The sequence below is a fragment of the Zalophus californianus genome, chromosome 15 (genome assembly GCF_009762305.2).
Source record: "Zalophus californianus isolate mZalCal1 chromosome 15, mZalCal1.pri.v2, whole genome shotgun sequence".
Taxonomy (NCBI): domain Eukaryota; kingdom Metazoa; phylum Chordata; class Mammalia; order Carnivora; family Otariidae; genus Zalophus; species Zalophus californianus.
In genome coordinates this window covers 78022442-78046082 of record NC_045609.1, presented here as the reverse complement: position 1 = coordinate 78046082, position 23641 = coordinate 78022442, and the positions used below count along the sequence as shown (strand labels likewise).

General features: G+C 37.7%; 1 protein-coding gene across 1 annotated transcript in view; it reads right to left on the bottom strand.

Annotated features, from left to right (window-relative positions):
• The window catches only part of WDR11 (WD repeat domain 11), a 56612-nt gene that overhangs the window by 6767 nt on the left and 26204 nt on the right, over positions 1-23641 (bottom strand). The window contains exons 12-22 of the mRNA XM_027596166.2: positions 23335-23441; positions 21371-21446; positions 16695-16803; positions 14772-14896; positions 13934-14081; positions 9765-9871; positions 9022-9136; positions 8549-8720; positions 2836-2944; positions 1684-1746; positions 414-479 (exon numbers count right to left, since the gene is read on the bottom strand). Of these exons, the coding sequence (XP_027451967.2) occupies positions 414-479; positions 1684-1746; positions 2836-2944; positions 8549-8720; positions 9022-9136; positions 9765-9871; positions 13934-14081; positions 14772-14896; positions 16695-16803; positions 21371-21446; positions 23335-23441 (1197 nt within the window). The remainder of the gene's footprint in view (positions 1-413; positions 480-1683; positions 1747-2835; positions 2945-8548; positions 8721-9021; positions 9137-9764; positions 9872-13933; positions 14082-14771; positions 14897-16694; positions 16804-21370; positions 21447-23334; positions 23442-23641) is intronic.

Here is a 23641-nt window from a genome sequence, read left to right as displayed (position 1 = left end):
TAAATAAGGTATGAAAATAACTGCAATTTATTCTCTGGGGAATGGACGGAAATGTCTTTGTTGTAAGTGACAACACTACTGTCTGGTGAGGAAGTACAGATTTTTGCTTCTAAATATAACTTATTGGTGTAATTAAGGATATGCCCTTTGTAGCTGATATTTTAAAACACAAATTTTAAAAAGCTGTCTGTAGGAGGCAGCCTTTTCAGTAGAGAAGGCCTAGATCTCATATTCAAAATTTTTTTTTCCTATTTGTATTACTAGTTTCAAAATTAACTGTAAAGCAAATCTAAAGGATGAACTGATATGTTGTTCTAAAATCTAAAAGGATTTGTTTGGTCTTAACTAAAAACACTCAATAAGAGAAATGAGTTCATCTGAAATTCTCTGTCTCTTACACAGAACTCTGTTACCTTGAAACAAGCAGGCATCTCTGCAGGAGAGTGAATTCTGGGTCGAGCAAGAGTTTCTTGATGTCACTGCAAACAGGAATCCAGACAAAGGCAAGCCAAATTTTTTAATCAAACAATAAAGGATATAGGCCAATATACTCTTGAAAGGGGAAATCTACTCAAAATTGTTAATCTACTTAGAGTTTTACTATTTCTGAAATATTTTGTTCTTTTTGAACTAGTTACTATGCTTAGAACTGACAAAGGAGGTTACTTTGCCATGACCCTGAAATGACAAATACTTTAAAAGGCGTACAGTGTGTCTAGGCCTAGAGAACTGGTACAGGGGGTGAGGCTCTGATTCTGGCTTACAGTCTTGCAATAGTTCAACTCATGGTTTTGAAAACATGAATAGCTGCCTAACTATAGGAACAAGAATGTCACTGTTGAAAATGATTTTGCTACTCATCAGAAACAGTATATACTTTAGAAGAGACAGATTCAGAAACTATTCCAAAAAATAAAATATTTAAGGAAGAAAGGCATATTTTTATAAATTGATATTCCTAAAACAGCCACATACAGAATATTCATAAATCGGGGGCGGAAAGATGCTCTTTAAATCTTCTCCACTTAAACAACAAATGTTAACTTTTGGATACAGAAAACAATAATTATTTTAAATTTGGCATCAATAAAACATGGTAAATTCATTAAATATTATGATTACATGTGACAGATTCTAAGACTGCAAAAAATGTATTCTAATTTACCAAGAACTCATGGACCCATATTTTTCTACTTCCTTTGCAATATTATTCCCAATATGTACTTTTAAATGCTCTTGGCTCTAGGGAACATGTTAATTTCTTAGAATTGTGCACACACAGCACCTGACACAGAGAACTTATTTTAGAAAAGTCAGCTGCCACCGAAGAACCACGCTGTGCATGGCCTCTAACTTGAGGCTTCGTGGGGCATCTTTGGTAGAGGCAGGCTGAGGTACGAGGATGCTCACACCACAGCCTCCAGTCCTGCCCTGACATGGGACCACAGCCATCTAACACTTAGGATCTTGGTGAAGGTAGATGCTGTCACCATAACTTTTAAATATCTACGTTTTCTACAACACAAAGATTCTCGAGGGAAATAAGCCTCTGAATAGAATGGTCTCTCCCTGTGCTACTAACATTTTCTAAAACACAACTTACTTTAACTTCAAAAAGCCTAAATGATTATATTTTCTTTCTCATAGTCGTATCCTCTATTAAAACATAGCTGGGGTGCTTACTTTGACAATGAATTCAGCTGCTCTTGAAGGAGATTCTTTATTTCTTCATTTTCTGGATAATCACTGTACAAAAAAGATTTTGAATAAGCTCATTCTCTCTTCACTTACAATCATGCATTTCTTCACCAGAAAAAAAGTTGTACCAATATAGAAATAACCTCTTTGCAGTCCCTGGTTTAAAAAGCTAGTTATAGACCAAACAGCAACTACTCAAGAACCCACCAACCACCTTTGATGTCTGCTTTTATCTTATTTAGTTAAAACAAAGAAATGAGTAAAGAACGTCTCTCTGGCTTTCAAGAAACCAGAAAATTTATCAGTGGGCTCTAAAAACTATCATGCTTAGATTCATGTTAATAAGAAACCTAACAATGACAAAAGGGGTTCTTTCTCCTCTGCAAAATGGACATTTCCCCCAAGTAGATACTTCTTGGAAAACAGATACCTCATCAACGCTATTTTTTGTATTCCCCTAACCCATGCCTATCTGTGCGCTCTCCACATGGCATAAGTTCAGTAACACTAGTGGGTTTAACTAATAACTATTATTAACTAATAATAGTTACTGCGAATGTATTTTTGTAATGAGGCAGTGAGATTCATAAAACAGGAAATATCTCTGCAATAAGCTCATTCTTGCCATTTTAAAAGATTTTACTTATTTGAGAGAGAGCGAGCGAGCAAGCACGGGAGGAGGAGCACAGGTAGAGGGACAAGCAGACTCCGTGGAGCCTCATATGGCGCTCCATCCCAGGACCCTGAGATCATGACCTGAGCTGAAATCAAGAGCTGGTCCCTTAACTGACTGAGCCATCCAGACACCCCTTGTACTGCTTTTAAAAAGAATTTGAAGCCTGGCCTCAAATTCCTCTCGGCCTAATTGGCCCTCTTCACACTCACCATGCCATTTCCCACGTTCAGACCACAGCCGCCGAGAGTACCTCACGTACCCGAGCTCCCCATGCCCACCCACTCCCAAAGGCCCCAGAGAGGCAGATGAAGGATTCTTTCAGTGTGTCTGCTGTCTCTGCCTCAGCTTGTTTTTACGGTTCCAATCCTTTTAAATCCCAAAGTACAGGCTCCTGCTGGTTTTCATGGGTGCCCTTTAACCCCAAGCAAATTAAGAAAGGAAAAAAAATGGTAAAAACTTACACCTGAGAAATGTCCAAAGAATACTGTCCATTCCACGGCTGGTGTAATAAGAAAGCTTTCAAGGCAAGGGAGGCCCTTGGAACAAGGAGATAGGGGCACCACACAGGCTCTAGATAAAAATAAAAAAATTAAGTTCTTTCTTTTAATAAAATAGAATTTTATAGTTTTACTGTGAAGCTTCAGCTATAGTTTACAGAGAAGTTAACAGAGAACAAAGTATAAATCTGGTGGCAACTGAGTGTATTCAGTGTCATCAGTGCTTAAAGACAAACGGGCTAAGAGTGGAGAGATTCTCTTCATTCAAACTGATTAATAGCTCTTTCTTCCCCTTTTTAAAATTTAAGTGTCCTGTATGGTATAAAAACACTGATCCTATGTGAATAAAAGGTTCAATGCAATGACTCAACAGATATTAATAAAGCTCTTTATTTTTACCTGTATCATCTTATACCATTTGTTATCTTTGCTTTTCTGAGACTATTCAGCTAACACAGCCCATCAACCTTGAGCTTGTTACTAGAGGGATCAGGTCACCTCTGATCAAAGGTATCCTCAGGTCTCACTTATAAGGGCAGCTCTTATCTCCCTAGACTATGGGCCCTAGCATCCTCTACATGCAGCAGTGGGCTTACTTAGGACACAATAAACAAGATTTGCTTCTTTTTCAATATGTTCTAATGCAAGGAAGCAGGAGACCCAAAGGTCCCAGTGCCCAGGCAGCTGTGCTGTGGCTACTTTACATAGATAGCCCCACTCGGTCAGACACTCAATCTGGTAAGAGTTCTTTAGGACTTAATTAATTTTAACTAATTGACTTTAATTAATTTTAACTAACTTAAAAATACTTGATTCAGTCATTGGATAACTTTTATGTCTACTCAGCAATACATAACTACTTTTTCAGTTGTCGGTTTTATAAAATCTAAATACAGCTTAAATATTTCTGCTGAAAATGTGTCCCCTAAATTGATCCGTGTTTTTGTGGGTTTTTTTTAAGATTTTATTTATTTGACAGAGAGAGAGAACACAGGCAGGGAAAGCGGGAGGCAGAGGGAGAAGGAGAAGCAGGCTCCCCGCCGAGCAGGGAGCCCAACGCAAGGCTCAATCCCAGGATCCGAGCCGAAGGAGCCGCCTAACAACTGAGCCACTCAGGCACCCCATGATCCGTGTTCTGATATTAAACACACCCTGGATTTTGAAAACTGAGCATGCAAAACTGTGAATATCTCATTAGTAATTCTTAATACTGACTATATGTTGAAATGATAAAACTCTAGATATACTGGGTTAAATAAAAATTTTTTTTAAAGATTTTATTTATTTGACAGAGAGACAGAGCGAGAGAACAAGCAGGGGGAGTGGGAGAGGGAGAAGCAGGCTTCCCGCTGAGCAGGGAGCCCGACGTGGGGCTCCATCCCAGGACCCTGGAATCATGACCTGAGCCAAAGGCAGACACTTAACTAACTGAGCCAGCCAGGCACCCCTAAATAAAATTTTTATTAAGATTAATTTCATCTGTTTTTCACTTTTTTATAGTGGGTACCAGAAAATGTAAACATATGTGGCTCACATTACATTTCTGTTAGACAGTACTGCTTTAGGAAACGTCATTCTATGTAGTTAGCTAAGTATTAAATCATAGATAAAATATCTTATGTGGACTTTCCAATTTCAGAGTCAGAAAATGGTCAGAAATATTTTTAATATTAGTTTTTGTTTGCACCCAAGAGGTTTAATATTGATTCATTACAATCACTTAAACCGCGGTCCGTATTCAGAGGTCCTCTGTTACCTCCCTATCCTGATAGCTATATTCTGCCTGCACTGGCTTCTCATGTCTCCTCAGTCTCCCTCAATCTAGAACAGTCCGCTCACCTTTTTGTCTTTGGTCTTACACAACCGTTTCATTTTTGAAAAGTCCTGGTCTGTTCAACGTCCTAGGAAATGATCTCCATTGAGCATTCAGACTCAGGCTAAACATTTTGGGCAAGAACACGACAGAGGGGATGTTGCGTACTTCCTACTGCATCCCACCAGAGGGAGCATGTTAGTTGGCCTCCTGGTAACACTGTATCTGATTATCTAGTTAAGGTGAACTCACGGGCTCTCTCCTTAGTCAGGGCACCTTTCTCCCCTTCACAATTATGGCAAGATACTGTGAGACCGAATTTCCTATTTCCCAACACCCTTCCACCCAGTGATCTGACACCCACTAATGATCCTGGCTTGAATCAACTGTTACATTAGGAATTGGAATTGGTGATTTTCTAATTCTATCACTCTGTCTACATTTATCAATAGGCATTCTTCTGTAAACGTGAGCTTTCCCTTCCTGCCCAGGCCCCTTCCTCTTTCTCTGTGAATATTACTATGGAATAATGGATTTTAAAAAAAAAAGTCCAACACTGATACCAATACAACTGTTATTCTTTACGATGCTCAGACTGCCACAGATTTGGCAGTGGAAGCCTCTAAATGCTAGTTTCTGTATGTTTGATTTTTAAAAACAAATGTTTTTATTTCTCCAAAACCAAACATTGTTGATAGCATCCCAATGAACAGGAACAAACTGAAAGTGAACTCTATTCCCTCCTACCTTCAAATGAATTCAGATCCTTCTTCTCAAAGGCAAAGATCAACCATGAAAAAGTAATAGGTGATCGTCTCCCAGCTGAAGAAACTCACCTACAAGAGCTCATTCACTTCTGAAAATTACAATTAGAATGGAAAGGCAGCTGGCATCACTGTTCCTTCTCTCACACTTGTTCTGCTTACTCTGGGCTACAGCTGTCTGAGGTGTTAAACAGAAACACGCCCAGACGGCTGGCTGCCTATATGACAGCAATGCAGGAAATCAGGAACCCAAGAGCCAAGAACAGTAGGAAAACTGCTCCTCCCTCACCTGGTGGCCCACAGCAGGGTGAGCAGGCAGTCGGGGAAGGAGAGGACCCCGCTTGGGTGATTTCATCACTGTGATGCAATGGGGGAGCGGGGGAAGGGAGACAAGGGACATGACTGACATTTTGGGCAACACCATTATTCATTGTCCAGGTTGTTCCCAGCACTGCATGCTGTTTAGTAACCCCCCAGATGCCCCCAAACACACCTGCACCTCCTGACACATTTCCAAATAGCCCAGATGAAAACCACTGGAAATGAGTAGAAAGCAGAGGTGGATAAGAGGCAAGTTCTGTGTATAAATCTGATTATAGAAAGCTTCTTTCTATGAGTGCTCCCTTACGAAAAACGTGTTGTTTGGCACTGGCCCGAGCAGCTGTGAGGAAGTTGGACTGGACAGTCTCGAACACCCTGTGGATACTATGTAAAGTATGTGGAAACTGCAATAAACTGGAATGCTATTAAACAAGTCTCACCCTCTTGGACTCCTTCTAGAGGCTGCTAAAAAACGTATTATGCTTTTCTTATGCTGTTTTATGACCCTGATAAATAAGGCACCAGACAAGAAGTGTTCTCCAACTCAAAAACAGAGTTCCTCTTCTTCTACATGTGTCTGAACTTCCCCTTTACTGAGGTGGGGAGGGCTGAGATAAATGCAAACATGGGGGCGGAGGGGAAGGAAGGGGGCCATCTAAGCTGTTCTAAGAAAACTGACAGATTTGAACCAGTATTTTAGGATATTCTCTACTTGTTATTAAGGAGAATTAAAGGAAATTTATTAAATATATCACTGCATATGACCTAAAATGATTTTTATCCCATATCAATAAGTCCAAACTCTATTTCTAATTCCCCAGAATAAAAATATATCAAACATATTTTTCTAAGACCAAGTCAGCATGTAACTGGAGATAAACACATAGACATCTTTTTGCTAAGTCCATAGTTACTCACACCACCATTTTTATTCTTTAACATGTATTGAATGTTGTTGACTTTAAAGGTTAATATTGAACTTCCCTGTTACTATTTCAAAAATTTTCCCTTTCTGGCTGAGGCTGTAGCACTACAGACTGGGTAGGAATGACTTTTTTTTTCTTGAAAACTTGAAAAGAAAATGTAATCTACAATCTGTCTGCAGGTCAGATGTTCAAGTATGGTGTTAATCATGGGCTCCAATTCCATAGTCACTTTAAGAAAAAGCTACCCTGGCTTTGGTAGATTCAAATTTTAAATTAAAGGAGGCTAGAAAAGCTTTCCAAACATTTTGATTACATTCGCAAACCTCTTTAACCTCGAACCAGTAGCTGAACTAAAAGGAAAACCAGCCCTGAAGTTCCCTCCACTTCCTTAATAACGAAGTTTGCCTCGGAAGGAAGGAGATGCTGCCACCTGTGCAGAGTGAGCAAGCACCCCGGGCACAGATGCGGGAAAGCGCTGCACAGCTTCGGGCTCCAGCACAGGGCGGTCAGGGTCACACGGAGGGGAAGCGGCAGTACTGAAGCCACTGGCAGGGCTGGGGCAGCGAAGAAAACAAATGCACACCTAGCACAACTTCAAGGGGGCCCAGTCAGCATCGGCAGCAACTAGGAAGTGCCTCGATCACGAACACAAGGTGAAAGCACTGGTTTTCAAAACGTGACCGCCTCTGACGGTGCCAAAGGCTGACCCTACAAAGGTCCAGCAGTTCCCAGAGCGGCCTGCCCTATGCTGGAACCCAGTGACTCAACAAGTCTCTTCTGAAATTGTAAGCAGCCCGGCGTGCACACCAAAGCGATGCCTGGAGAATACTTAATGCAGGAAGGTTCCTGCTTTGCTCCCATGAGGGTCAGAATGTCTGTCTCCACCCAAAAGTATCTGGCAAGGATGAACACTGCATTTCATCAGACGAAAGCTGACTTTCGAACTGACTGATGGGTGCATTCACAATCCCATTCTTTTTTTTTTTAAGTCACATATGAGGTTATAGTTACTAAAATGTTCCTCATTCTGGTAAAAAACAATCTCAAAACCACCTTACAAAAAAGGTAACAATAGCGCAATCATCTATTTTATTTTGAGAGGCATCTAAATTCATGACACTCAGAACACTTTCCAGAGTGACTTTTCAATGATATATGCTTACCCTTTTCTTTCTTTAAGTAACCTCTGTGGCCAACGTGGGGCTCCTACTCACAACCCAGAGATGAAGAGTTGCACACTCTTCTGACTGAGCCAGCCAGGCACACCCGGTGATATATGTTTGCAAAAGATATAAAGCTCATTATTAAAAAGCCAGTGGCACCTTACCACTAGACTGATGTCCTCTGATGAGTTCTCCTAAATCTTTTTTTTTTTTTTTTTTGGTTAAAGATTTTATTGAGAGAAAAAGAGAGAGTGTGCATGAGCTGGGGGGGGAGGGTCAGAAGGAGAAGCAGACTTCCCACTGAGCAGGGTGCCCAATGTGGGGCTCGATCCAGGACCCTGGGATCATGACCTGAGCTGAAGGCAGCCGCTGAACCAACTGAGCCACCCAGGCAGCCCTGAGATCTCCTAAACTCTAAGTGAATCATTTTTATGTAAACATCTCTGATCTTTTGACAAAGCACTCCTCCAAGGGTCAAAGAAGGGGCACTTGCCAACCTGGAGTTGGAGAATGACTGACATCGGCAGTTACAGAGTATAGCATCTCAGTGGTAAAACACTCAAGCATGAAGTTAATCTATTTCCTTAAACTCAGATTGTTAGAAAGTAAGACTAAAATGAAACAGAAGACAGCAGCCTGTGCAAAATAAAGAAGGTGTCACAGAGCCTTTCTTTCATTGGCGCTCCATACCGGTTAACTCTTGTTCATCCATTCTAAAACAAGTGGACTTCATAGACATCTCCAGGACTCTGATACACCCATCATCTGATGCCAAGATCACTTTATCTGATGTACACCAGTCCACATCCAATATCCGAAAGGTCACATTTCTTCCACTTCTTAAACTGCTCACCATCTGAACCTTCAAGAGTGAATTTGGTGGTCATTTTCAGAATGAAAAGGAAGATGTTTATCACAGACAGCGCCAGTGGCGAAGACCCAGTGCAAGTTAAAACAAAAGTCTTTGGCAATCTCTCTTCCACATGCAGACTGAATTTTGAAGATCCCAAAGACAGTGATACCATTAAAAGCAAGAAAATCATTTTAAGAAGCTTGACAAACCCATTATATAGGCTTCATTTCTAAATCAGAAGGAAGAAAAAAATTACAGCTCCTATGACCAGCAGCTTGGTTTAAGTGTTCCCTCATGGAGCTGGGCCTACCTCTTTAGTATCCCACACTTCAGCACCATCATTGTACATTGCTATTAATTTCTGGTTTCCTTTACCAGGAGCAAAACGAATCTTCCTTACCCAGCTTCTGTGTGTAGGTATTCCTCTGCGGAAAAACAAACAAAAACAAAACACCAATATAAAGTAGGGTAATACCTTGTCACTGGAAACTATGTCCAACAACTCTTTCTAGGTCTGCTTTTGACAAGGTCTAGTGATGTGAGAACCACTTTACTATCTGGGACAGGGGTCCCATCTGACAGAAAAGGTCAGCCCTTTAAGGACAATGGAATAACATCGCAACACTTCTGCACGGGTCACCTGCAGATAAGCGTCTCCTATGAATGGCCCAGGGCTTGGCTCAAGGCTCTTCCTCCCAAGTTCAGCGACAAGAGACCCAAGGGTCCAAGCTATACTTGGTCATGTTTAATGATCCTGCTTAGCAGGTCACAAGCCTCCAATGGAACCATATCAAGAAGTTACTTTTTTTTTTAAACAAATAATACTGTATTTTTTAAAAAAAGATTTTATTTTATTTAGAGAGAGAGAGAGAATGAGCAAGAGCAGGGGCAGAGGGAGAGGGAGAGAAGCAGATACCCCGCTGAGCGCAGAGCCCGACAAGGGGCTGAATCTCAAGATCCTGAGATCATGACCTGAGCTGAAACCAAGAGTCAGATACTTAACCAACTTAGACACCCAGGTGCCCCAAATAATACTGCATTCTTGAATCATACCTGGATACTCTGCCTTTCAAATCCCAAAAATTTAAATTTCCATCCATATCTCCAAGAACTAATGTGTCACCTTTCCAAGCGATGCAGGTAATACTACCCATACTTCCCTAGAAAACAAAAGCAACAGATACACGATGCACCTAGTTTTCACTACTTATAAGCCTTCATAGCAGAGAAATGTTTTTACTCAATAAATGTGATAAAATAATAAAAATATTTTAATAAAAACTGTAAATGGTTTTGCTTTGGTATAAATGCCATCAAAAATGAACAGATTTGGGACACTAAAAGAGCTACCTAGCTTATCAATTTCAACTACAAAGAAACGAGAGATTTCAGTTCAATGGACATTAAGTTATCTGAACTAAATTTATAGAGAAGAGGTAGTTTTTGAGGAAGAAATACCTTAAAGAAAGCAAATTAAAAGCAATAAAGAGAAGGAAAGAAAACCCTTTCCAAAGGGCCCTTGTCTCCAACTTCTCACTCACTGCAAAAGGATAAATCAATCTGTTCCAGAGGAAACTCATAGCTGTTTCATAATTAATTGTGCAGCAGTTTTTCTACTGAAAAGAGGACCTAGAGCTTCATTGATACCTTCTGGATAATGACGGTGAAGAGATACTGTAGATTAAAGGCATCTGCACACTCTGAATTAACAGAAAGCTTTGCAAAGAAGGTACATAGGGAAACCTAAGTAGAAGAATGAAACACTATTGTAGTAACTCCAAAGTGGGGACGGGGGGGAGACAGGGAGAAAGGAGCTTGCAGCTCTATCTAACAAATGCACAGAGGTAGTGTGACAAAGACTACCTTAAGAGCCTGGGCTCTAGAGTCAGCTGCTGGGGCTCGAATCTGGGCTTCATCAGGTATATTTGTTGTGTGGCTTGGGGCACATTTACTTAAACTTTCTGCATCTTGGACTTATCATCAATAAAGGAGGTCAAGCTCATGAAACTTGAGGAGTTCCTATTAGCATTAATAAGTTTATATAGGAAAGGGCTCAAAACAATGCCTGCTACACAGTAGTCAATAAATGCTCACTATTAAATATTATTGCTCAATTACTTTTCTACTTATTAAAAGGAATCTTGTTTTTTGCATTTATAAAACAAAATAAAAATAAAAATTCACATGCTTAGTTCATAGTGGGAAAGCTCCAGGTTGGCCAAATTGACTATTAATAGCCTGGCCCATGCATCAAATACTGCATAAATCCTAGTGGTAGTTAAGAATTAAAAGAAAAAAAAATGGATTAAAAATGAGTATTTTAAATAATTCAATAATAAAAAACTTAAAAGTTACGTTAAATAGAATTCTATATAATATGAAGTCACACTTCAAGATCTGATTTCCATTTTCCTCACCACATTAACAGTGTTTAAGCATTTGCTTTTAAGTTTACTTTTTTTAGTCTTGAAAACTTTCACATTTTATAATCTTACTTTCTAACCTCTAAAATTAAAATATTAAAGCTTAAATAAGCTCAGAAATCAGCTTAGAATTATAAGTAACATATTAATACAACTACATAATTAAATAATCCAGACCTTTCTACCTAAGAGTTTGTTGACGGGCTACAAGCCATATGCAGATACCAAGGAGCTTTTAGAGGATGTGGCATAAAGTTGCTTTGTGGCTCCAAATAATCCCAAGAGAACCAATTTAAGATTAAAACTCAAGAGTATTATTAGTTGACACTGTTATGTTCCTGTATACAAAATACGATGTTCAGAAGGCTGACAGCAAAGCAGAGATATTCATTCTCTCCCACTGTTCCAGTTTTCTGAATAAAGGCAGTCAACTACAGATGCTCCAAAATTTAAAATATGCCAAGATTTCCTCTTCTTTTTACCATTTTTATATACTCTATAGTTCTGGGGCCAAAATTCAGAGGGAAAATTTCAACTCAAAGCAAATGTTTAATACGTTACATTTTTGAGGACGGTAAGATAAATATTGGATTAAAATGAGCAAACAAAACCTCTGCCTAAATACTATACGACAGTCCCTAGAAAATATTTAAATTACAGAAAATAAAAAAAATGAACCAAAGCCAGTTTCTCACTGTATTATACGGTAGCTGCTCGGATACCTTTTCCTAAAACCAACCTGCTCTAAAATACGTACTAATTTCACTGGAGGCTGGATCTGTGTTAGGCTGCTCATTCCCTGAGAAAGCTGCTTCTCGCTGTGGAATAAAAGGATCTGGCAGGCAGATAGAGACCTGCTATACCCTGACTTTGGACCTTCACAAAAAGAGACAGAATCTTAAAAACTGTGAGACACAATTACCATCCTGAAAAAAACTCTTATAAAAAGGAAAACTAGGGTCTAATGTCCAAAATCTTTAAACTTTTTCTGGGGTAAGGAGGAACTGGCATCTCAAAAAATTACTGGGTTGTTTCTACATCCTAATCGCAAGTGTGAAGTGATCAGACACAGACGGAGCTGCCTGTGAGTAGCACTAGTAGAGTTCAGATGGGGCCTTCTCTGGGTTTCTACAGGAGGAACTCTTTATATTCCTAAGACAGCAAACTGATTTTTCAAAGGACAGCTACATTAACACTGCAACTCTAAGGTCTGCTCTCCCTAGCAGTTTTTCTTTCGATACACTTAAACTAAGTTCCTTTTCCTATTATGACCAAATATTAACCTTTTTTTTTTTTTGAAGATTTTATTTATTTATTTGACAGAGAGAGACACAGTGAGAGAGGGAACACAAGCAGGGGGAGCGGGAGAGGAGGGAGAAGCAGGCTTCCCACGGAGCAGGGAGCCCGATGCGGGGCTCGATCCCAGGACCCTGGGATCATGACCTGAGCCGAAGGCAGACGCTTAACGACAGAGCCACCCAGGCACCCCTATTAACCTTTCTTATTTGCATTACTACTTTCACCCTTTCAAACTAGTGACAATGAGAGAAAGTTCAAAACAGACATTACTAAGTCTCAGGTATGACTTGTTCTATATAATAGTAAAAAAAAAAAAAAGACAGTAAAAATGAAACTTTCACATGTTAGTTTCCATTTTTAGTAGAGAAGGTGGTTTGGATGGCCTCAACTCTTCTCATGTTATCTATAAGGAAGATGTGGCAGCAGCCTCTAAGAGACCCCCACTGATCCTGCCTTGTTGTATTCATGTCCCTTGGCAGTCACCTCCCAAATGAACAGGACTGACCCATGAACCAACAGCACACTGAGGAACCGACGGAGTGCACTTTCTCAAACTAGGTCCTAAAAGACACTGCAGCTTTCTTTGTGTTCTCTTGGATCACTCACTCTGGAGGAAGCCAGCTGAGGACACTCAGACAGCCCTATGGAGATGTCCCTGTGAAGAAGAACTGAGGCCACTCATCAATAGCCAGCATTCTCTGCAACGGCCATGTGAGTTAGCCATCCTGGAAGTGGACCCTCCCACCCCAGCCACCATCCTGACTACAACCTGTAAGACTCTGAGCCACCTGCAAAATATAGGGGTTGGCATTCAACTAAAACAGTCTATTTTTAGACAACAATTTTAAATAAATATATTTTATGAAATCATCTCATGCCTCCACTTAGCCATAACAGTATTACTTAACAAAAACATTTTCTTATCTATCCGTTAAAAACAACCTATGAGATGCATGCGGACACAAATCATGAACTACAGAACCTCAGTCAGAGGATTTCACAAGGTCCTAGAAGGATATATATAAGTTAGTAAATATCAATAATGCTATTACACTTACAACCTGATTACTATTACCCCAAAATGATGCTAGACTGTAAGTCAAATCCTCCAAGGTAATGCCTGAAGTGGAAAGAGGAGATATACTGGAATCAGACAGACAGACAGACCTCAGTTTAAAACTGCCATGTCACTAAGCTGGGTAACATTGGGAAAGTTACTTATTCTCCCTTGATTCTGTCATAGTTAAAATGGAAAGAATTCCTTATGGATTATTGAGGGGATAAAAAAGTAAGCAGCACATGGTAAGTATTTAATCTAAGTAGTTACAATGTTATTCTCTAGCAGTATGGAATAGTATCTCCTTAAATAGTCAAGTTTATTATTTACATTAAACTTTCCTAAAATAGCTTCACAACCTAACTATGGCTTCACTGGATATGGAATCAACAAAATCTCTGATAAGAACTCTTCATGAAGATGTAAACAAGAGTTGGACTCACATCTGGTGGAATCCGAGCACTATCTTTCACTGAGTTTCCTTCCACTGTGAGATGATAAACTTGGCCGTCATTATCGGTAAACACAAAATGCTCCCGGGCAGAGATGTTCTGACTGAGTTCAGATTTACTTTCTGCCTCCTGCAACAAGCTTTGGAATACAGAGGAATAAGATAAAGATATTTCTTTTCTCTAGAGTGACACACACATTAATTACCTTGCCCAAAATACAGATGCATTAACAGGAGGTCCAAAACTATTTACAAGGAAAAAAAAAGTACTGATACTAATCTTTGCCCAGCTTATAATAGGAAAACACAAATTACTTCCAGCAGGTCATTTACCCCATACAGAGGAATGTAGTCATCTAGACTTCACACAAGAAACTTGCTCACTGTTTCTGCTGCAGAAAGAGAGGCCTTATCTTGACCCATCATTCTCTCCGAGGTTTTTTTATTTGTAAAACTGGTGGGGATGGAGATGGGGACAGTCCATATAAATCTAGCATTCTCTATGTATTTTCTTTGGTGTATATAAATGACAATATGATCTATCTGGATGTTCATGCCGCATTCATTTGAATTCCAGAAGCTGAAGTTTAGGGAATAGGGAACAGCTGGGTAGTAAGAATGATCACGCTCGCTAACAGAGGCTGACACGTGGGTATTACCGTATGTGTTACTGACTGCACTGAGCAATGAAATAAAATTAACTCTTCAGTCTTCCAGGTATACACTGAAACACAACAAGGTACTATAGATGCCTTTGGATGACACCTGTCAAGTTCCCCACCATGACACTGGTATCACAAATGACAGAGGCAGGAAACAGTACACTGCACCTGATCACGGAGGACTCCACGATGCTCAGCTCTGTGTCTGAGACGACGGTCTGGCGGGCCATGGCCTCTCGGGTGGCCAATTGTTTCTTTCTCAGGCTCTTCAAGTTGTGAGATGGGGACCACTCCTGAGAAGCAAAGACAGGCACACCTCAGCTTACTGCTGTCAAACAATTCTTCCAGAACAGCTGGGCATTCTCAAGCCACTGCTCGGCATTACTTATTATTACTGCACATGAATTCACAATTTGTTCTTAGGTTTTATCTAGTTATAGAAAGGCTAAACAAATGCATTTTAATTAGTGCTTAAGGCAGATTTTAATAATCTACCCTCCACCTCATTCTACCTCTAATCTTTAATGAGAGCTTAAGGTAGAAGAGTTTAATGGCAAACTTCAAAAAGGTCTAAATTTTTGATGCTTTCTTTTTTTTACAAAACAAAAATAGTAAATGCAATTATGGTGTCTTTTCTTCCCTACCTCTAGCCCTCCCCCCAACAGGTACATGGGGTGAGATGATCATGTTCCTCCAACCATGGCTCACTGTCCTCCGCAGATCCACCTCAAACCTCTCATTTGATTTATTTATTCTTTTATATTCCTGCCTATTCTAATGCATTCAATCTAATATCCTCTCATATGCATCAATTCTTCACAGTAGTTATTTTACATGCATGTATTCGTAACTTACATAAATAGGACTTTGTCATATCTCACCATTTCTCTTTTCATTCAGCACAGTGTCATTCCCTCTCTATTGTTTCTGCATGCTACTAAAGACTCCGCAGTGCATCCACCAACCTTTAGTCTCTCTGTTCTCCCAGCAGAGAACACCCTGATTGCCCCCAAACTCTCTGACAAACAACACCGCAGTCAATATCCTCACAGAAGCTCCTTTTTGACCAGGGGCTGAAGAGCTGGTGCCCAGGGGATGTCTGTTTGCCCAGGCGCTGTCAGTCTGCTCTGCAGAGTGCCTCACCGGTCTGCATTCCTACCCGCAGTGCATAAGGATTCCTGCAACCTATACTACACCCACATAGGATGTCATTTGGCTTCCCAGTTTTTGTTAGTCTAAAAGTTACACCCTGATTATTTTATTTTGCCCATCTCTAAAAACTGCTGAATTTGACTATTTCTTCATATGCTTGTTGGCCTTTTAGGTTTTTCCACCATTTGTGAACTGCTCCTATACTTTGGCCCTCTTTCTACTGGGGTTCCTGTCTTTTCACTGTTTATGTGCACGAGTTCGCATAATCCTAACTCCCTACAGGGATTAGTTAGTCCTTTGCTGGCTTCAGACATTGGTAAATTTCTTTTCCCAGTTTGTCTTCTCTATTTAACTTTGACATTGGTGTCCTTCATTGAAAAGAAAGCATCAGTCTTGATTAATTAAAAGCATTTTTTCTTTTTTTGCCTTTTGGTTTGAGCCTCTGATGTCCTTTCCTGCCCCAGAACAGAAAAATATTCTTCCATTTTTGACTATATTAATTTTATAGCTTTATATTTTTACATTTAGGTCTTTAATCCCATAGCCCACCTCTGAATATGGTATTAGGCAGAGATCCAGTATTTTTCTCCATAAAGTGAGACCATTTTCCCAGTACTGTCCTCTTTTTTTAAGGTTGAGGTAGCTACCATGACCTTTATTCTCTCACAAATTTTTTATGTTTATCATGTTTAAACATGAATATGTTTATCATGTTCCTCAAAATATTGAAGTAAAATCTGAATTGGAATTGCACTAATGCAATATTTGCTTAACCCATCCAAGAAACTAAAAGTTATCTCCATGTACTTAGATCATCTCTCAACACACATTTTTAGCAAGGAAAATACATGACACTAATGATCTCAATTCAAGCAAAAGAAAAATATTCACCACATACAGAACATGCCTAGATAAACTAGTTCTTCAGTTGTAACTTACCAAAGCAGTTATTGCAGGGAAGTTTTTGGACATTTCTCTAAGAATGGTACAAGTCCTAACATCCCATAACTCCAGGGGTTTATCTTTGAATACGACTGCCAAATACTGCCTAAAATAAACAAAAATACTAAATAAGCCCCCTTTTGCAACATTTTCACCATAAGTAATACAAATAAAAAGTTGAGTAAATCAGAAGTCACATGATGTATTCTAAACATAGACCATATAAATTAACATTTAGTTCTCATGATTAATAGTCCTTAAGAAGGTAAAGCCGTAAGATGAACTTTGAGAGCTATAGAGCCATAATTAAGCAAGGAGCCCAGTTCAGAAGAATGAAAAAAGGCACAAGTTCATATTTTACCAATTTATCAATTTATGGTAACCCTCCCAAGGCTTCATTTTCTCACACATGACATGAGAATACCACTACCTATCCCAATGCACTGGTATGCAGGTTATGGTAAAAAATTAAATGAAAAGTAAAGGTTTTCACAAAGTTTCTATTAGGCTGACAATGAGGAAATGTAACCAAGCAAGAAAATCCCTACACTCAGTGTACCAAAGGACTTAGGTTCTCTTGCTCAGGACAAAGTCTGCCACTTGATAATTATGTGGCTTCAGATAAACCATGTAATCTTTTTGAGTTTTATTCTACTTATCTTTAGAATGGTGTTAATAACATGTATCTTACTCCCTTACTAAATGCTCTAAGAATAAAAAAGGGGGGGAGGGGATAGCATACATGAAAGAATTTTATACATCATTATGGATTATACAAAGGCAATATGTTACATTTTTTATTGTATCTAACATAAAGGCATTAATGGCTTATATATAAATAACTAATGTAAGACAGAGTCTGGTGAATGCAACAAAGATTCAGTATGGAAGAGGAGATTTATTTTGACAACTGGACAATGGCATTTTAGGCAGAGTTACAAATGTGACAAATGGCCAAGACAAGAAAGGACACAGAGCGAGGGAACATGCTACTCGAAATGTAGAGAATGAAAGAGCTAGCATCATGAGAAAGAAAATCAAAGTGTGAATTTTGGCTCACATTATAAAAGACTTAGAACACCTGAATAAGCCATGCTAGGTTATACAGAGATTTATTCTGCAGAGAATAGTGGATCACTGAAGGTTTTAAAGTAGGGGGGATAAAGTGATCAGTTGTTTTAGAGGTATTAATTTAGCAGCTGTGTATGGAGTTAAGACTGACTGGAAACAGAAGAGACTGAAGTCCAAATAGTCTGTCATGTTTAAACATGAATATGTTTATCATGTTCCTCAAAATATCGAAGTAAAATCTTAATCGGAATTGCAGTAATGCAATATTTGCTTAACCCATCCAAGAAAATAAGTTTTCTCCATGTACTGAGATCATCTCTCAACACACACTTTTGAGCAATTCTCAAACTCTGTAATCTCAGGACTCTTTTACACTTTGTTTATTTTTAAAGATTTAATTTATTTATTTGACAGAGAGAGACATAGCGAGAGAGGGAACATGAGCAGTGGGAGTGGGAGAGGGAGAAGCAGGCTTCCTGCCGAGCAGGGAGCCCGATGTGGGGCTCGATCCCAGGACCCTGGGATCATGACCTGAGCCGAAGGCAGATGCTTAAAGACTGAGCCACCCAGGAGCCCCTCTTTTACACTTTTAAAAATTATTGAGGACACTGCCCCAAAGAACTTTTGTTTACGTGGTTGATAACTGACATTTTGCATATCAGAAATTAAGTCTAATAAATTAAAACCTATCCATATTAATTCATTTTAAATTAAAAAAAGAAAACAACTAGCAAGACGGTAGATTTAAATATAAGCTGCATTGATAATTACACCCAATATGAATAATTTAAACACTGCAATTTGAAACACAGATTACCAAATAGAAAAACAAGCCCCAACTACATGCTTTCTAGAAGATACCAACTTTAAATGTAAAGACATAGATAAGACACAAGTAAAAGGTAAGAAAAAGATAACACTATGCAAACACTAAAAAATATAGAGGCTATTTCACAATGATAAAGAAGTCAATCGAAAGGACAGAACAATACTAGATACGTCTACACCTAGTAAGAGCTTTAAAATACCCAAAGCAAGAACATGAGCTCTTCAAAAGATAAGTAAGTCCAGAATAAAGTTCAACACTCATCTCTCAGTAATTGAAAAGAAAAGCAGGCAGAAAATCAGTATGAACAGGAGACCTGAATAACGACCAACCAATGTGAACTGACATTTATGGAATATTCTAATCAGTAACAGCAGAATACACAATCTTTTCCAGTGCATATGGAACATTCACCAAGACAGACCACAGTCTGAGCCAAATAACAATCACGCTGAATTTAAAATGATGAAAATAATATAAAATATGCTCTCTGACTCTAATGGAAATCATAATTTAACAGAAAGATATTGGAAAACCCCTAAATATTTTGAAATTAAATAATGTATCTATAAATATCCCATGGAAATTTAAAAATATTATAAAGTGAATTAAAATGAAAATTCACCATATCAAAACATGTAGGGTACAGAAAGAGTAGTGCTTATGTGACATTAAGTGCTTATATTAAATTTTAAAGAAAAGCCTTAATTCAATCATCTAAAGTTCTATCTTAAGAAACTAGAAAAACATATTAAACCCGAAGTAAACAAGAAAAAAAAAAGATACCTATGGCATTTGATGAAACAGAAAATAGAAAACCAAAGAGAAAAATGAGAGAAACCAAAAGTGTTACTTTGAAAAGATCAACAAAATTGATCAACATAATTGACTGATATCAGAAATAAAAGAGCCATCATTCAGATGAAACTGACATTAAAAGATTAAGAGAATACCATGAACACGTTTTTAATCAATAAATTCAACAATTTCAATGAAATGGACAGATTACTTGAAAGACACTAACTACCAAAGCTCAGTGAGGAAACAAACCAACCAACCCTGAATAGTTCTACATCTATGAAAGAACTGAGTATGTATTTAAAATCTTTTCTGCAAAGGAAGTTCTAGGCGCAGGTGGGTTCCCTGGTGAATTCTTCCTATTTCAGTTAAGGTAAAATACCAATTCTACACAAACTCATCCAGAAAAAAGGAAGAGGAGGGAATATTTCACAACTCATTTTACAAGGTCATCATTACCCTGATTCCAAAACCAGACAAGGATATTACATGAAAACTAGATCAATATGCTTCATGAGCATAGATGTAATAAAATATCAGCAAATCAAATCCAGTAATATATCATCACCAAGAAGAATTTATGCCAGGGATTTAAATACAGTTGGTTTAACATACAAAAAATCGGTCAATGTAATTCACCCCATTAGCCGACTTAAAACAAAAACCCATCATTATGATGATGTCCCTAAATGCAGAAAAAGCATCTGACAAAATCCATCACCTATTCAATGATACAAAGTTTCAGTAAACTAGGAATAGAAAACTTAATGTAATAAAGGTCACTTACAAAAAATCTACAGCTAACATATTTAATGTTCAAAGACTGAACACTTCACCATAAGATCCAGAAACAGAACAAAGATGTCAATTCTCATCATTTCTATTCAACACTGTACTGGAAGTCCTCTTAGTACAGCAAAGCAAGGGGGAAAAAAAGGCCCATTGTCCAGAAAACAGAGATGCAGAAGAGTCTTTACTGGCAAACAACATGGTATGTCTACAGAGAAAATACTAAAGAACCAACAAAAATGCTTCTAGAAATAATAATTAAGTTAGCATGGTCATAAGGCCATTACCAAAAATTAACTATTTCAGTATACCAGTAATGAATAATTAGTAACTGAAATTAAAAAAAGAAAAAAAGAACATGTGTAAAAGCAATGAAGAAAAAAAAATCATTAGCAAATGATGTGTAATACCTTGACACTGACAATGAAGAAATATTACTGAAAGGCATTAAGGCCCTAAATAAATGGAGCGATAGACTGTGTTCACGAATCACAAAACTTGTTAAGATGTCAATTCTTTCCCCCACGTTGGTCTATGGATTCAGTGCAATCCCAATCAAAATCCCAGGAAGTTTTGGTAAAACTGATAAACTGATTCTAAAATTTATATGGAAATTCAAAGATCCTAGAAAAGCTAAAGCAATTTTGAAAACTATTTTAGAAAGCTTACTCCTTTCTTTGTTCTTCTGATTTTCATTCAAGTTCTATGTTTAATAATCTTACTTTACGTATTTTCCCTTGGAACAAAAAACTCAAAAACTTACTGAAATTAAAATAGGTCTAAATTATAAACAAAGAAAATCAGTTCTTTGACTCAAAAAACTTATGCTGAGATAGAAATGCGTAAGAATTTAATTAGATAACAAATGACATTTTCTTTGTGGGTGATAGGCATTTACATAAATATAGCTACAGCAGAACAAAACAGATTAGTGGTTTTACCAATCTAATGAAGTATTAAGACTCGTACAAAAGTTATCTCATCTTTTTACGAAGTAGAAACTAAAAGCAGCAGCAGTTTAATTTTGTGATCAAAATATTTTCTTGGAAATGGCTGCAAAGTACCATTTACTATCACTAAGAAGTTCTATATGCATTCTAGCATATTCTTACTTTCTTAAAGACTAAAAAAATATCCTTAAGATTCCATTGTGATAACACCATTTTTTTTTGGGGGGGTTCACACTTACTTCAAATGAGATACTTTAATCATTTCGATGGGTGACTCATCATTGCCTCGTTCACCGCGAAAAGCAATGCTCCTACCTTTAATTGCAAATATTAGAGAAAATGTGAAATATCAGATGAAACATGTAAGACACAAGAAGCTATACACACCAATGGAATCTGATCAGTACTGCCTCTACTCTCCCTTTCATTCTTCTACTTGCTTCTAAGCTGTTTCAAGTAATCTAAATTCAAAACGTATTCTCAAAAGTATTACACGTTGAAGACCAATAACCTATTACTTGTATTCAAAGATCTTTTATAAAATGATATTTACTTTTGTTACAGAGTTTCTTGAATACTTTCGGTGGTTTCTTTTAAATAGTTATATTCCCAAAATTCAAAAATATCAATTTCCAAAGTTTCAATGCATCTATGGTAAAAGAACTGTCTACTGTAAAACTAGTGGTATATTTAAAGTAACATAAACACTCCCATGCTCACAAATACCAGTGGGGAAAACACTCTTTAAACAGGTATTTGATTTCCAGTCCCAGTTACAAATTGCTCAACTGAAATACTTTTGACCTGTTCCTATCAAAAGGTCTCTATTCACTGAAACTGGGGAATGATAAGAATTAGTTAACTGCCAAAGAAGCTAAATGGTTTTATGTAACTAAAAAATGCAAATTCTACTTTATATCTGAACAAATACATTTTAATAACATTTCCCACGTTTTTATTTACATTAAGCAAAAGAGAGCACATTCAATTCAGAGACAATTGAGCGCCTGCATGCCTCCCTGCTCCTCATTGCTGTCAAATGAGGCCCCTGTTCTTATTTGCCAAACACCCACATCCTTTCCTGACCCTCCTTAGAACACAGGCTAGAAAAGTCTATAATCTATAAACTCAAATATCCCACTTAATCAAGTTAGTAACTATGACTTATAAATTTGTTGCTCAAAAATAATCTGTAAAAAAAAAGACTTAAGTTATCTAACAGTCCTGAGCTGACTGGAAAAAAAGAACAGGATTTTTTTTTTTCTTTTAAAGTGAATGATACTAGAAAACAGCAGCTCGCCCCTGGGCTACCATGTAATTAGAGAGACCCCAATCTAGGGGCAGGGGTTACTGGGCAGGTCACTTCCAAATGAGACCAGAACAACAATGGACTGATTCCAGGGGGGCTAACTCCTTGAGGTTTAGTAACATACTCAGATAAGTAAGAACAACCATATCTTGGAAATACATATTGAGAAAATACTCAATTTACTACACACACGTGCACACACACAAATCTTAGGATTCAAACTATCTACATATATTCTTATTGCTACACCATTTTAAAGAAACTCACCAAAATTTTGTTAAGAATTCAATTGGAAATCATGCATGTGTCATAAAATAATTTGAAACTCTCACTTTATCCTATCTTCAAGTTCTTCATTTTGAAACTCATTGAGTTGTAGGTTTTTAAACAATTCTGAACAAGTTACTTTACTGGAATGCTTCCTCTTATAAAGTCTTTAAGCTCTCAGTCAGAGACTATCAAAAGTTTTAAATTTGAGCACTTAAAGACAATCCTTACTGACAAATTTATAAAGGTTTTCCTAACAAAGGCCAAACGTTTTAGAATAAAGCCTACTACAAAGATTTATTTTAAAACCATACTTTTGGTTATCCATAACAATGTACTTAAAAGTAGAACTGATACCATATGTACTTATGAATCCATCTGTTCACACTAATGGTACTCCATTTACCATGCACTTGTGTTAACACAATTTGCATACAAACAACAACCAGGAGCCTTTCCAGGGCAATTATTACAGAAAAACAACAACAAAATGAATATACAAATAGGATATTAAAAAAAACCTCCCAAGTTGAAAGAAAGTTTTCTGGAATATGTTTTATAAATAGCAACATCTTTGATCAATATGACCAACCATTTTCAATCTTTTAATAGTCTAAATACACAAACCTGTTGGAAGATCAACCAGCTGAAGTTCATTTCTCACTAATCCCATATTGTTTGGTGTTGAAGTAGCAAAGGAAAGAAAACCAGTCAAACTTGTCCATTCAATACCCCTAAAATGAGAAATTAAATAAAGTTTAGTCAAATACCTTTTTTTGGTTGAGCAACTTACTTGAAAAATAAGTTTTTCCTGAGACCTAAATTCTATCATTCAAGTAATTAAGAATATTAATATGACCTTTAATTTGAGACTAAATTATCATACATTTCCAATATATATGTGAAATTATTTCTAATTAAAACTTTATCTCCA